The following is a 14,554-nucleotide window of genomic DNA, read 5'->3' as shown; positions in this document are numbered from 1 at the left end:
CTCCGGGGAAAACTGTACTGGAGAGGTGGCCCATAAGGGGTGAGAGCAGTCACTATATCATGCACCCATTGCTTGAGAATCCAGGGAAAGCTATACTGGCAGGGTGGCCCTCGAGGAAAGGACGAGAGCAGTCATTGTACCATGCACCTGTGATTGAACTGTAGAACTCTGACATGTATATATATTTTCAGTTCTGCTCTATTTGCAGCTTTGCTATTCTGTTAGCTTTGCTATATTCACACTTGACAAATGATGATCTCTCAAGTTCAGTACAACTAACCCCGGAATCCGAAAGAATCCTGGACGCCCTTCTAGTGGCATGTCACAGGGTCATTTGAAGTAAGTTAACTAMGCGTGTTCATCTAATTTCTACTTTCATCTATTCCTTTGCCCCCATGTATGTTCAGTTGCAATTTTCCTTTGACACGTGTTAGATATATACGTATAGCTTTCCAATCTCTTAAGTAAGCTGACAATGTCCTGATTCTCTGGTTTCTTCCAGGTTTGCAAGTGGCTACAATGCCAACACTGCACAAAGACTCTGCCCCAGTAATTCTAGAAGCAGTTAGTCTCTCCACCACTCCTCTCAGAGAAGTCTTTTGTGAAGACAAACAAGCTTGTCTCATTTTCAGCTTCTACAATAATTTAATCAGTCACAGCACTCAGAGCAGTAATTTAGAAAAAGTCTCAAGAGCTAAACAACATGACCTGCTAATTCTCTGCAGACTAATGGTGATCCACTTTGAAAAGTGCTCGGTATGCTTCTCTAGCTGTTAGTTTTCTAAGGCTACAGACCATTAGATATATCTTAATTATAAGCAAGTATTTCTCCTTAGTTTAATATTCTGAAAGAAGAGGCAGTAGGGAAAACTGGAACAGAAGTATGGTATTAGGAGTTACTATAGTTGAGACGAAGGAAAATTCAAGGGTTTGGAGAATACCAGGTTGAAGTCAGAGAGGAAGAAAGATTCACTAATTGAAAAAAATATCACTTGGGTTTGGAAGAACTGACACACAAGACTATAGATCTGGTAGCACACTGATGGTGGCACTACATGACTGAAGATATAAAATAACTATGTTTAAAAAGGAGGAGGAAGGGTGTGATGCATGGTTTTAAGACCAAATTAATGAATATAGAAGAAGTCGGAACAATGAAAGAAAAACATATGGAAATAACCAGGCATATATAACATACTATTTCCAGAGCAGAACTCACCCATCTGGACTTCCACAGATACAGAGTACACTGTGCCATAAGAAGAGTCATCAAACCAAAAAAAAAAAAAAAATTTAGCAAAAGAACTGTTTCTGGAAAAAAGAACCTACCCAAAGGGGAAGCAAAGGATGTTTTGAGAGGGTATAGTAGAAGTGGGCCAGTAACAACTTCCTCAAAATTTATCTTGAAACTGATTAAGTATCATCATTATTAATAAATGTATTGCAAAAAAAAAAAAGTACAGATGAAGTCTAATGATAATTCACAGCAAGGAGGCATCATCAATTAAGAGGAAGAGCAGCATACCAGACAGGAAGAACTTGTTCAACATGTGAGTTGCCATAACAAGAATAGTTTAAAATGTAGCAGCACAAAGTGCAAGGTTACTTCCTTGAAAACTAACAGCAAGCTTTCAAACAGAACTGGGAATTTGCAAGTTGGAAAATAAGAGACCTGACTCTGTTACTTGATCATGGGATAGCAATGAGTGGTCAATATGACACAGCACTGAAGGGGGGGGGAAAACAAACAAACAAACATGACCCTAGGATGCATCCTTTCAGCAAGAGAACTATCATCATTAGTCAGTGAGGAGGACATCCTCTGTAATTGCCCATACAGTATCATCCACATGTAAAAAGGAGATTAATTCACAACAAGCACAGCAAGGAAGACTATGAAGGGTAATCACTGAAATGCAGAGGCTTTCATACAAAAGCAGATTAAGACCTTAGCTTACACAGCTTCCAAAATGCAGGCTGAGAGAAGATATGATCTCTGACTGTAACTACACCATGAAGGTGAACATCAGCAAAAGAAAAAAGCCATTTAAGTTGAAGACTAATGACACCCATGAACAAATGGGTATAAATTTGCTATAAATAGTTTTAGTCTGGAATTCATAAGAAGATTCCTACTTATTACAACAGCAAGATTCAAAAAGACTTAAAAACAGTGGGAGTTTTTTTTTTTTTAATCTCCCCTCATTAACTATGAGACATATGTTTAATAACTTCATATGCTTATTGAAATCATACCTGTGACAGCAGAGGCCTGGACTCAAATCCAGAGAATTCTTCCTGTCTTATATCCATCAGGCAATGTAAGCAAACTCTCCCACAACCCCTGCTTGGGAGACACTCAACTAAATTTATAACTGAAAAACGGTGTGTCCCTAAGACTACCAGCTCAGTTTAAGTAAGAACCAGAGGTCATCCTCAACAACAGGATGTTATTTGTTTTTATAAATAGCACAACTACTTTCAATACACATTTACCTACAGGCAAAAGACAAAATCTCTGTAGAGCTCTGCTTGCTAGGTTTGTGTACTCCTTCCACACAGAAAACCTGAAGTCAGATGTTGGGCAGGGAATCCTATTTCAGCTGTGAACAAAGATTTTGAGCTTACTAAGCCGTAGCATGGGAAACACGAATGTCCTCAAACGCACTCAGAGCAAGACAGAACTGAACATGAAAAATAGATCTCCCTCATCTAGCTCAAGTGAGCAAAGCTTTGCATTTTCCCTTTGTGGCCAGCAAATCCAGAAGTCCTTATCTATGGATCCTTCACAGTATAGTAGCTTAAATTCTATACTAATGGATTTCATGAATTATTTTAAACAACTGTTTTCAAACATTTCAAACAACTCACAAACCCGTAAGATGCCTATGTCATTGGCAGGGAGGACGACAGTGCTTTATATAGCTAGCTGGAGGAGATTTCAAGGAGCATTAACAGTGTCTGAAACAAACTCTGTTTTTTCCAGTATCTGCAGAGAAATCAAGTCCAATGATAGAGATTTTCATATTTACTCTGTTGTCAAGTAACAAAATAGCTCTTCCTGATTTCATATGCCGTAAGATTTAAACTRAAATGTTTTAAATCATTTTGTAAAGATGGAAACTTGGTCTTCAAATTACCATACCACAACCATGGACTGACTTCCAAGAGCTACTGTAACAATTTATTTAAGTATTACGAAGAGGACATGAATCAGACTACAGGCTATGAATCAACAGAAGAGGAAGTATAGTGTGGTTCTGACCACTCTACTGTCCAGCTCTGTGCAAAAGGATGGAGGTTCCACACTATAGTCTAAGTGGCTGCCCCTGGGGAAAAACTAAGAGGAGGCAGCTACAGACCAAAACATCAGTCTGGCTACATGAAAATGTAGAAACCYGTGAGACACCTGAGATGGGTCAAATTCATGTTCCTAGAACCACACGGTCCAGAAGGTTTAATGGCAATTAATAGAACAGCTCAGAGAGATAATGTTTTAGGCTACTATTAGAATCAGTCAGGAATCACCATTCGCTACCATTATTAGAAACATATTTCTGGAAACCAAAGGCCTAGAAACCTAGGGGTTTTTTTGGGGGGAGGGGGGAGTGGGGGGAGTAGAGAAGARAAGATGTTAATAAAAAAAAATAAAGGGAAGACTATAAAATATCTCTAAAATTCACTTTATATTCAGGCTGAAAATACAAAATGACTTGAATGTAGTTAAGCAATTCTATTTGAACAGGAGATTTTTCATAAACTAATAAAAACTTTTATACCTTGTATCTTAAAGTGAAAGAATAGTACCCACAGTTACAAACTGAAGTATGGCTGTTATCAATCTATATCAGAAATTGAAACAAGTGAATATCTGCAGCAAACTAGCAGACACATAATGCAGATCTTTGCTTTCAAGCTGTTTTTACAGGACCTGTATCACAGACACTACTTCCCTTAAAAAAAACAACAACAAAAAAACTGCTTATGGAATAAAGTAATGTAATTTTCAGGTGACACTATTTCCTTGCTCAGATTCCCCTCTTTAGCATTGCATATACCTGTAAGAAAAGAATTTATTAGCAATCAAGAAAGACCTAAAAAATACTCATCTGCATTCAATTACTTTTTGAGAAACACGCTTGGATAAATCAATTTGTTCCTTCAGGATAAACTGCTATGTATTACTTCCATTTAAATAAGTGCTTATAGAAGTTTCAAGAAAAACATAGGAGTATATTTATGTTCTCCAAGCTAAAGCCACAGAATTGAAAAGAATAAATAAAGCAATTATAATTAGTAGACATCATATTGGTAAAAAAATATATAACTCATTCATAAGTGCTAGACAGATCTTATTTTTCATCAAAGCACTCCCCAAAAGTTCATGTAAACATAAGGATAAGCCAGTCAAGAAACCAAGATCTAAAGACAAGGATATTACAATAAGTCTTAACAGATTTCATAGAATAGTTTTCAGTGAATATTATGCATATCTTAATTACACATAAACTTGAATAATCAGTGCTCAAAAAAATATTCACACTCCACTAAACAAGGCAAATTTTGATATTTAAATACATCACAATTTCATCAAATTACCTCAAAATAAGAGATAAAAAGCAAATGCGCATGCAGTGTACTCCTTTCAATTATTCCATCTCCCAGGTCCACTTGGCTAAATATGCCAAAACATAAAGCAATGGCAGTTTTTTGCCTCCTTGAAATTTTAGCCTATCAAAGTTAAAATATATAAAGCAAAAACCAACCAAACCTACCAGTCCACTTGGTTCATTACTAGACTGTTAGGATTAGGATCAAAAAGCCTTGAAAGTACTATTGCTTAGAACAGATAATTACCTTTTTCACAGATATCCTTGGCTTCACTCGATTGCTCTGAGCCTTGGCATATATATCCATGATTTCACCAATCTTTGTATTTGATGCAAATCAGCTCAAAAATACCTACAAAAAACATTTATACTTGATCATTTTATGTTTCCTCATTTAGTTAATATATATTTTGAAAAAGCAAGTGGATGAAACAAGAACCAATGAAAACAAGTAAAAGCATTTTAAAACCGAGAAAGTTTAACAGGTATAACACCCATGCAGATTTTGCCTTTAAAAAGGCATACTGCTTTAAAGATTTTAAAACCACACAAAATGTAAAACTAAAAAAGTAAAGTTTTAGTAAAGTTAAAATTTAAAAAGTTAGTTCCAATATGTTTCTTTAAGCAGATTTCAAGGTTGCACAGGGTGGGGTGGGGGGGAGCATTACACTTGATATCGTTTTACTATGGCTGATAGTCTAGTGAAATTTATTGGCAGATCCCTGTATCGTACCACGCGCTAGGACTACCCTCCAACAATCTGGAGAGGAAAATGTACTACTTACGCTCTCAGCCAACTGGCCTATTTACTCTGTCATTCTAAGTACTACAGAACACAGGTGACTCCTGTTTAGGATAACATGCATTAATAGTCTTGTTCTCTCACATTGCTCTGGACAATCCTCCCCCAACCGGTAAAACACAGGAGACCAAGCATGAATCTACCAGGACTCTCATATCACCAAAGTAGTAGTCAGAAGAGCTTCTACCTTAGTTACCCTTACCCYTATATCCAGTTCTAACAAAAGATACAGCAATGAAATCAAAATACATTTTACAAGTTTCCCTCTTTAATCAACAGCAATGAAAAGAAACAGAAGAATTCAGTTTGTTTCATTCATCTCTACCACCCAAAAATTAGCAATAAGTGAGAGAAAGCATGTGCTGGACTCTTTAAATTCTACAAAATTATCTTTCTTCTTGGTCACACAATTTAGCCAACAAGAACTTCTAGACTACTGAAAATAAACCAGGTAAGGAGCAAACACATTAAATTGACTTCAAAATAAAAAATAAACATGCAGACATCACAGTAAAATAATCTTAATGAAGATTAATTTGCTAGAAACTTTTAAAAAGTTACACAGGTAAATAAACTGTAACATGTTCATCTACAGAGCAGGATATGCATCTTAATCTTCCAAACTTCAGAGATCCAGTTAAGACAATAACACAAAGCAGGTCTCTAAATCTGTCTACCATCTATTTTTTTAATATATATACACATATATAAAAAGAAAAAAAACATGGCAAACTTTATGGATGGAAGAAGAAAAAAACCACAATCACACTTCTCTTGAGATTTACATGTTAAAAAATGCCATGAAACAATATCAAGCAAGAAAACAGATCCACTTCACTTTTCCCTACTGCTCCATCTTAAATGGCTAATCTACTCTTGCTAATCTCATTGTATCAGGGAAACACTCTTTTAATATATCCTTGTCCGAAGAAGGACCATCAATGGGAAAAGCTGGTTTCCCACATAGGGTCAAGTACAAGTACTTGAGCTCCACTACCCGCGGACTGCTCATTCCTTGCAGCAATTCAAGAAAGCCCTCCCTGCACAGGGAAATGACAGAGATGACTTTGTAACCATCTTGGGTCCAACAGGATTTACTCAGGTACAGTAGTTTATGGTTACAGTACGCTGCCTTCAGGCAGCAGGTTAAGCATCATCCTATGGCACAGGGCTCAACTAGTAAACTCCAGAGACCTAAGTACCCACACAGAGCCACCTACAGTGTCATCTACACCATGAAACCAACAATTCTGTAAGTCATAGTACAAAGACCCTGAAAGATGCTGGACAGACACAGTCCTGGTTTATCCTTGACTCAGCACCATAACCATTTTGTCTTCTCTGCATTCTGTCCTTCAGCACTTGCATTATGCAGGCTCTCTCCACTGCCTACGGTATCCCAGCTCTCTGTCATCCAATAAAATGAAGAACAGCAATTTCAGAGAAATCTGAAGGTTCCCATTTGTCCAACAGTACAACACAAAACAGAACAAAAAATCTATTCTTCACCTTCAAAAATGTAATGGTCTAATCATCAGAAAAATACCAAAACTTTAAAACTAACTGGAAAGGAAGTGAAAGCACTGATAGGAAAGACAGTCTGGAAATAGTTCATAACTTACATAAATAAAACCTACTGTTTAAAATTATTTTTACTTCTTCATACTGTATTTTACTATTAAGTTTCATTTCCTTCTATTGTAAACTTCACAAGAAAAGTGGAATAAATGGCAAAAGTCTCAGATGTCAGAGGAACAGAACTTTTCTGGCTGATATTTATTCAGGAACACGGGCAGACATTCAAAAAACAAAAAAAAGAAAAAAAGAAAAGACTTTGATTGTGAGAATCGCCAATAAATACCCACACTAAGTTTAAGCAACAAGTAATAAGCATTTAGCTTTTCAAATCTCATTCAAGTATGCAATGTGCAAAATTCACTAGTGAAATTAGCTCAAAGAATTCAACAGAAATTTTGCCCTGGTTTTYAATTTTTTATATAAATTCATCCTACACATAAATTTATTAAAAATCAGAGTGCACTTACAACCATTAACTAACAGAGGTAGAAAGTTTATTTAATGTCTATAAAATGCAAATGTGCCAAGTAAATCTTTTAAATAGCTGTGAACATACACACACGTCTATGTTTAAAGGCATACCAGCATATGTAAGAATTTGAATTGTATATGCAGTAAATTTGAAATGTATGTAATATATTCCATTCTTATTAATTTCCAATAAAAGATTCAAGCTGAGGAAAACTGTATGACTATGTTCCAAAACATATTTTTGCTATAGTACTGTTTAAGAGGGGGAGGGGAGGGAAGAAATCTTTCTTTTAAAGCAAAAATACTTTTTGTGCCTTCAACATAATGACCTGAAGTGGCCAAAAGAGCTTAGCTGATGATTTCCAAAAGCCAAGCTTAAGCAAAAGCTGAACTTGGATACACTCATTCCAAATATTAAACTTAAAAAAAGAAAAATTAAAAACAAGAATATGCACTCCTTTGTAACCTTAACAAAGTAAATGCTATTGAAAAATCAAATGAAACAATCTTGCACTGACAAACACACAGAATAGTCTGATAGATGCTTTTCCATTTCTTATTTCTAATAATTTATCACTTTCACTAATAGGGTTGGCAGCATTGAAAAAGTCTATTTAAAAAAAATGCAAGTTGTCTTGACTGCAGCTATATCCACGCTAAGAAAAGGTGGAACAAATTCAGTCCATGAGTGCTTTCATTCATCAATTGTACATTAAGATGTCTGAAGATTTGGCTCAAACATTTTCTTTATAAATTGCTACCACCACCCCATTTCCTTTTGATTCACTGATTCCATTATTACAATGGTATTGCCAGTATACTGCATCACAGTCTTTCCTCTTCTTTTTGTAAAAAAAAAAAAAAAAAAAAAAATTATTTTCAACATTCAACTGTTAAAACAGACAATGATTAAAAAAAATGCAGCCATATATTTCAGACTATATAGCTGAAAAACTGGAAAACTTGCAGTTTTCCGTCTACCCTAAATTGAACCCCTTTGCTATTTTTTTAAAAAGTTTGATAAGCAGCTACCATAGAAAATTGTCTCTTAATATTGCTACAGTATAACAAGAAACATTTCACATTTTATCATAAAATAACTAYACCATAAAATGTCATAGGGAATATTAACATTTCTCATGCTATATCTTCTCTAAAAGATTAAAAATAAACTCTTTCACTGTAGTAAACAGCAAGTACTCATCTTTTCCCTGTGTAAKCTCACTCAATATTAACATGATTGTTTTTATTTACTTTCTGATTGCATATCAGCAACACAGCCATATGGCATCACAGCCATAAAAATAGCACTAACCAGTTGAATGCCACTGTAGCAACACTAAAAAACTATAGAATCATCCCCTCTCCTCCCCCTCTCAAAAAACCATCTTTTACTGTTTTTCACTTTTCCTCCCTACACAAGGAGGACTTTAAACAAAAGGGATATTTGCCTTTGTTCACCTAAAGTATATATTTTAAATCACTTTAGGAAAAATCAAATTAAGTTTCATCTAAACAAGCCAACCTCTCAACTGTTAAACACCAGAAAATCTGTTAAAACATAAAGAACACTTGTTAAAACACAAGAAACTTTTGGGGGGAGTCTGCATTCTCAAATACAGCCTTTAAGAAAAATATTACTTTTAATGTACTAAAAATACCCATTAGTCTAGACTTTGGGGTTTATGCAATTAACTTCTTGTTTTTGCACTTTATTCTGTTGTCTAATACATAACATGGCTAAATCTTTTTTTTTTTTTTTAATGATTTTAAAAGTAACAGCATTGCAATAGTAACATTGCATTTTTCAAGCAATCTTATTTCCCCTTGGAGAAGAACATTGCCAGAGAATACCCTGTTTAGGAGGTATTTTTCAGACTGTACCATACTAAAAGATTAACAGGAAGAAGGAATAATCTAATTTATTTTATTATTTTTCCACACTGCATAAGACTTTCCACCACTATACTCTTCCAGCTGTCAATGGATTTTAAACAATCCATGAAGGATAAGAAAATACTGTGAGTTATCAGACAAGATGGCATAATTTCATTACCAAGCTTCAAAAAGTCACCTTGCCTGCTCATGCATGCAGACCAAGGAATTTTTCTGGACAAATGGGACCCACGCTATAAATATGTAATTTCTCAAGAATTAATTAATACTGACAGAATCTCTTACAAGATTAAAGGCTAACTGTATAATTATGAAATAAACTTTCAATGCAAGTAAGACTTTTTCCAACTCTAATATGGACAACTTAAGTGCACTTTGTTACCACTGACTTTATTACCACTGATCTTTCTCAGATAAAATAGATCTTATTATTTTTCACCCTATTTCATAGTGATTTCGTTGAACTACAGTAATATGTCAAGGCTTCAATACAAATCTTATTGTACCGGATCTAAAGCCACAGTTTACGGTTTTTTTTTTTTTTGGGGGGGGGGGTTGTTTTTGAATGGATATTAGGGAAAACCAGTGCGACCTACAGAAACAGGTAACTTCAGCAGCGAGAGAAAGCTCCTCAGAAGAGCGAGGAAAGTGAACGCACAACACTCCTTCCACCTCCTCCCTTGAGGGAGGAAAGGAAGTGGGAGAAGGATGGGGAGGGGAAAAAGAAAAGCGTCTTTTAAAAGGCTAAACGCCGAGAACGTGGTGAACTTAGTTAACCCGCGTGCATCAACCATWAAACAAGCCAGCACGCAGCCGGGACCACAAACGACCTCCGCCGAGGGGGTCACCGGACTTCCCTCAGCGGCAGGCCTCCGGCGCAGCCTGCCGCGCCTCCCGCGAAGGCCACGCGGCGGGGGGCCGCGAGCACCGCCCCCCCGCGTCTCGGGGCCTTCCCCCCACATCCCCCCGGCCCAGGGCGCTGCGCTCCCCTCAGGTGCGAGCGCTGCTGCCGCCGCGGGCGCAGGGAAGCGCAGGGCCGGCGAAGGAGCGCCCTGCCCAAGGCCACGCAGAGCCCGCTGGGGAGGAGCCAGCAGCGGCGCGCCCCGGCTCTCCTCCCCGCAGGGGAGGCGCAGAAGGGGCAGAGCATCCTCACCCCCGTACCCAGGCGGCAGCCACCTGTGGGGACGAGCCGCCGCCCGGCGGGCCGGGAGACAGCGCTCCGCCGCTGCCCCGCGGCCCCGCCCTCAACGGCTCCCCCGGCCTCACGCGGGGACGGAAGCAACGGCCGCCGCGCCCCCCGCCGCCAAACGGCCGGGGGGGGGGGGAGAAAGGGGGGAGAAGAGCGGGCGCRCCATACCTGACTGCCTCCTCAGCATCCGGCACCCACAGCCATTTCGCCTCCTAAAGCAACAGAGCAAGCACCCAGCCCGGCCCCCTCCCTCCCGCCGTCACCGCAGCGCCCCGCCGCCGCCGCCTCCCCAACCCGGCCCTCGTCCCCCGCCCCCTGCGCGCGTGCGTGCCGCTCTCGCGACGTTTCCCCGCCCCCCCGGCAGTCTCGCGCGCCCCCCGCAGGAGGGAGGGCGTCACGTGGCGGCTCCCGCCGCGTCCTCATTGGCCGCCAAGGCGGGAATCCGAAGCCGCCCCAGCAGGAACCCTGGGAAGGAGGAAGACGCGCAGGCGGCGGCCGCGACGCCTCCGAGCGCCGCGCGCCTCCGCGTGGGGTGCGCGCGCGGCCCCCGCCCGTTATGGCCGTTAGTCGCCTTCCGGGGGCCCGGTAACGGGCGTATGTTCCATATTCTCTTCCCAGGAGCCGCATTTTACACACCTCCTCCTGGCAAAGTCAGGAACAAAACCCACCTCGTGCCTGCCCCTGGCCATCTGTCAGGTCTGCCCCTCCGGGCCTTGACAGGCGCCCTCTCTGAGGGGGAATATGTGAGCTGGTGCTGCTGCCCTCCCTCAGCACGCCTGGCAAAGAGCCTCTCAGCCAGTCCTGCTTCGTCCCCTCTGCAAAAGCTACAGTAGGGTCACAGCCAGTATCTGCCCTGCAGCAAGAAACGTGGTGTGGCATGAGGCTACCACCCTTCGCTCAGTGCAGTTACAGCCTTCACACAGCCCTTGAAAAGTTGTGTTAGAAGCAGGATGTCAAGCTCTGTCCTCCAAGGCATATGGGAGAGGAGACCTGCGAGGTGGGTCTTTCCTGCCTAGTTAGTCTGGACTTAAGACTCGCCTCCCGGTTGCACACAAAAACCTCTCATGCAAGGCTTGGCTTGCCACCTGGCTGGCTGGCTCAGCAGGGCAGATGGGTTAGAGGCTAAATCTGGTTTTAGTCACACAAGGCACAGACAGCAGACTTAAACTCTGCCTGAAGCCTCCGAGCATTTCCTTCCTTCCCACCCTTTTTTAAACTCAGTGCTACCAGATTCCCCAATAATTTAGGCACAATCAGATACGCCATCAAATATGCAATTTATTTTCAAATTCTCATGAACTATGACAGTGATGAGTATTTAACTGTGCATGGTGTTGGAGCATTGGATTTCTTTCTATCTGCATGGAAACAGTGATCTAATAAAAGCTCATGCAATTTCACAACATTATTCCATTACAGCACCAGCTCTGTCAGACCCTAGCACAGCAGCAGCAAAGGACACAAAACAGAAAGTCTGTTTACTGCAGTGGATTCTCTGCACTATCCATCATCTGTGGATAGTCTGTCACTGGAGGCTAACAACTCTCTCCCTTCCCCAAAAGAGAGACTCCCAAAATCCAGACCAGTCTTTCTGAGAGTCGGCATATAAGAGTGAAACTGAGGAGGGGGAAGAACAGAACCAGAATTCCACCCTAACTAGAGACTCATGCAAGGTGGCATGTGATTGCAACAACTTTTGCAGGACAGAAAAGAAAGAGCCCCTACAGCTGTTTTTAGCAAGAATCCAAAGCTTTATATACTGGCAGAAAAGGAAAGAAAAAAGAGGCTAGCCTTCTAGCTTTTTATGTACTGAGGATTTCAAAGTGTGACCCATCTACTTCACAGAAAGAGAGGGACAAAGAGAGACAGACTAGCCTGACTGCCTACTAAATTGTGTTTATCTCTTCTTCCCACTAGTACCTGAGCCCTGTAAAAAGGCAATGAGAGCGTGTTCTTGCCACAAACAAACAAACCTTATTTGCTATTGGATCACCATAACTTTTTCTGTGTAATTCCTGGCTTCCACCTAGCTTCTGTTTTTACTTAAGCCTTTGCTTTTATTTCTGTTTAGTCCTTGATCATTTGCTATTTCTGGGTTGCATAATCATTTTAGCCACCTCAGAAGTCAGGATGCATATTCACTTATTCATTTTACCAACAGATAGAGAAATTTCATTTTAATTTGCCCTAAAAACTAATAAGCTGTGGGGCAAAGCCTGCAAACCATGCAGGCTAGCTAGAAAAAAGAATCAAAGGATCACTGATTCTAAAGTGCTAGTAAAGTGGGTCAAACACAAGGTTTCTCTTCTTCCCAGGCACTGCAGGTCCCTATGGGGTGGGGAGAAAGTAAATGAATAATTGAATCAAATTTAACTCAGGTTAGTCGTCATTGCAGTAGTCATTGAGACCATGCTATTTCATAAATTTACTGACCTTTAAGTAAGGAAATTTTAACAGTTTTGCAGATCTCTGATCAACCAAAAGGTACCTCTTTTGACCAACTCCTTAGTTCAAGGTACCTTTCAGTTTTCATAAAAACTAATAATTCTGTAAAAGGGGGTTGTTTTTGTTTTTCATATATCAAGACTTACTGTAAGTAAGTGTTCCAAAACAAAATAATTTGGAACAACACAAATATGAGAAAGCATGCTTTAAAAATAAATTCAAGACTTTTCTTCCTTTTGTTCTGTAATTCCCCTTAGACTACTCAGAATAATGAGTTCCTATGGCTCTCTGGCAAAACCTTGAAAAAAATCAAGACTTTACCCTCATCAGGAAACTATGAAACATAACCCACAGCACACCATTGTTTGTCAGAAAAATGTTTTTATGTACAATATTAAAAATGGCAATAGCTTTGGAATATTGATTTTTATTACAACTGATTTAAATACTGCCTTTGTAAATGTACAGGAAAATTGGCTGGTGAGTCAACACTTCTTAAAATGCATATTAATTATGAAGAAATAGAGTGTCAGTTTCTGCACTCTGGTAATTTATGTCCTGTAGAGCACACTTTAGTCTTATATTTTTCATATACTTTGGGGTTGGCAGACAGAACAGGAGAGAGTTTCAGAGACAGCAAGTGCAAAAGCTGACAGTCATTTATAAAGCAGAAATCTAGTAGAATATTTGATCAAAAGAGCAGCATTCCCTTTATAGCGAAAACACTAAACTGAAAGGTGAAGGATAATGAATTGCTTTTTTCAACTAATGCATTTTCCTACTTAATACATGAGTATAGGTAGATAAACCCAAAGCTACACCCAAAGCATACATATCTAACATAGATCCAACAGGAATCAGACTTATCCAGGAGACTAATCTGATATCATGGAACACAGTTTTATTTGTCTCATTAATTACCACAGGAGTATTTTCATGTTTCAAGAGGGGTTCCTGACAGGAATATGTAGGGTGTCCAGCGGCTGCTATGGTTTTATTTTCAGGCAGGTTTGGTTCTTTGCCAGCAGTGGGTGTGTAAAACTTCGCTGCTAGTAGGAGAATATGGACCTTGCCTAGCAACAACATCCGTTACCAGGCCCTATGAAAGTGAGTAAACGGAAGCTGGACTTCATGGTAACTTTTCAGGATGCAGAAGAGTCAGTAGTAGGGTCCCTCAGGAATCAGGGCAGGGACCAGTTTTATTCAAGTTCTTCATCTCTGACCCATAGAAGGGAGTGCACAGTGAAATCTCCAGGTTTGAGGATGATACTAAGTTCTATGGGGTAGACAAATTCCGTGCCAATGGCGAGGAACATGCTCACCACMAACAGTGGCTCTGTGAGCAGTAATCAGAGATGGAACAGTGAATTGGATGGAACCTTTTTGTTGATCCAATGGGGCTTTTCTTACATTTTGGGTTGATTTTTGTCCAATTTTCTTTTTCAGGTTAGAAATATATAAAACTTTTTTGGACATACTTCCAAGTTTCAGAATCTTTCCCTTTTTCCTTTTGTAACCATATGCTATAGGTGTGTGATTATATGGAATACTGCTCCACTCAGT

At 39.7% G+C, this 14,554-nt stretch overlaps 1 protein-coding gene across 5 annotated transcripts in view; it reads right to left on the bottom strand.

Annotated features, from left to right (window-relative positions):
• AKAP11 (A-kinase anchoring protein 11) overlaps positions 1-10,783 on the bottom strand; it is a 44,884-nt gene extending 34,101 nt beyond the window's left edge. For 3 of the 5 annotated variants that reach the window (XM_026058943.1, XM_026058938.1, XM_026058942.1), the window contains exons 1-2: positions 10,715-10,783; positions 4,858-4,962 (exon numbers count right to left, since the gene is read on the bottom strand). In XM_026058943.1, coding sequence (XP_025914728.1) covers positions 4,858-4,917 — 60 coding nt within the window. In that variant the 5' untranslated portion in view covers positions 4,918-4,962; positions 10,715-10,783. Of the gene's footprint in view, positions 1-1,219; positions 1,287-2,500; positions 2,528-4,857; positions 4,963-10,714 lie in introns of those variants that run through there. The other 2 variants (XM_026058940.1, XM_026058939.1) reach the window with 2 other exon arrangements.
• Between the last annotated feature and the right edge of the window lie 3,771 nt (positions 10,784-14,554).

This window comes from Apteryx rowi, unplaced genomic scaffold, assembly GCF_003343035.1.
Source record: "Apteryx rowi isolate R43461 unplaced genomic scaffold, aptRow1 scaffold_150, whole genome shotgun sequence".
Taxonomy (NCBI): domain Eukaryota; kingdom Metazoa; phylum Chordata; class Aves; order Apterygiformes; family Apterygidae; genus Apteryx; species Apteryx rowi.
Note: the sequence above shows the minus strand (reverse complement) of the source record. Positions and strands in the feature narration are given on the sequence as shown.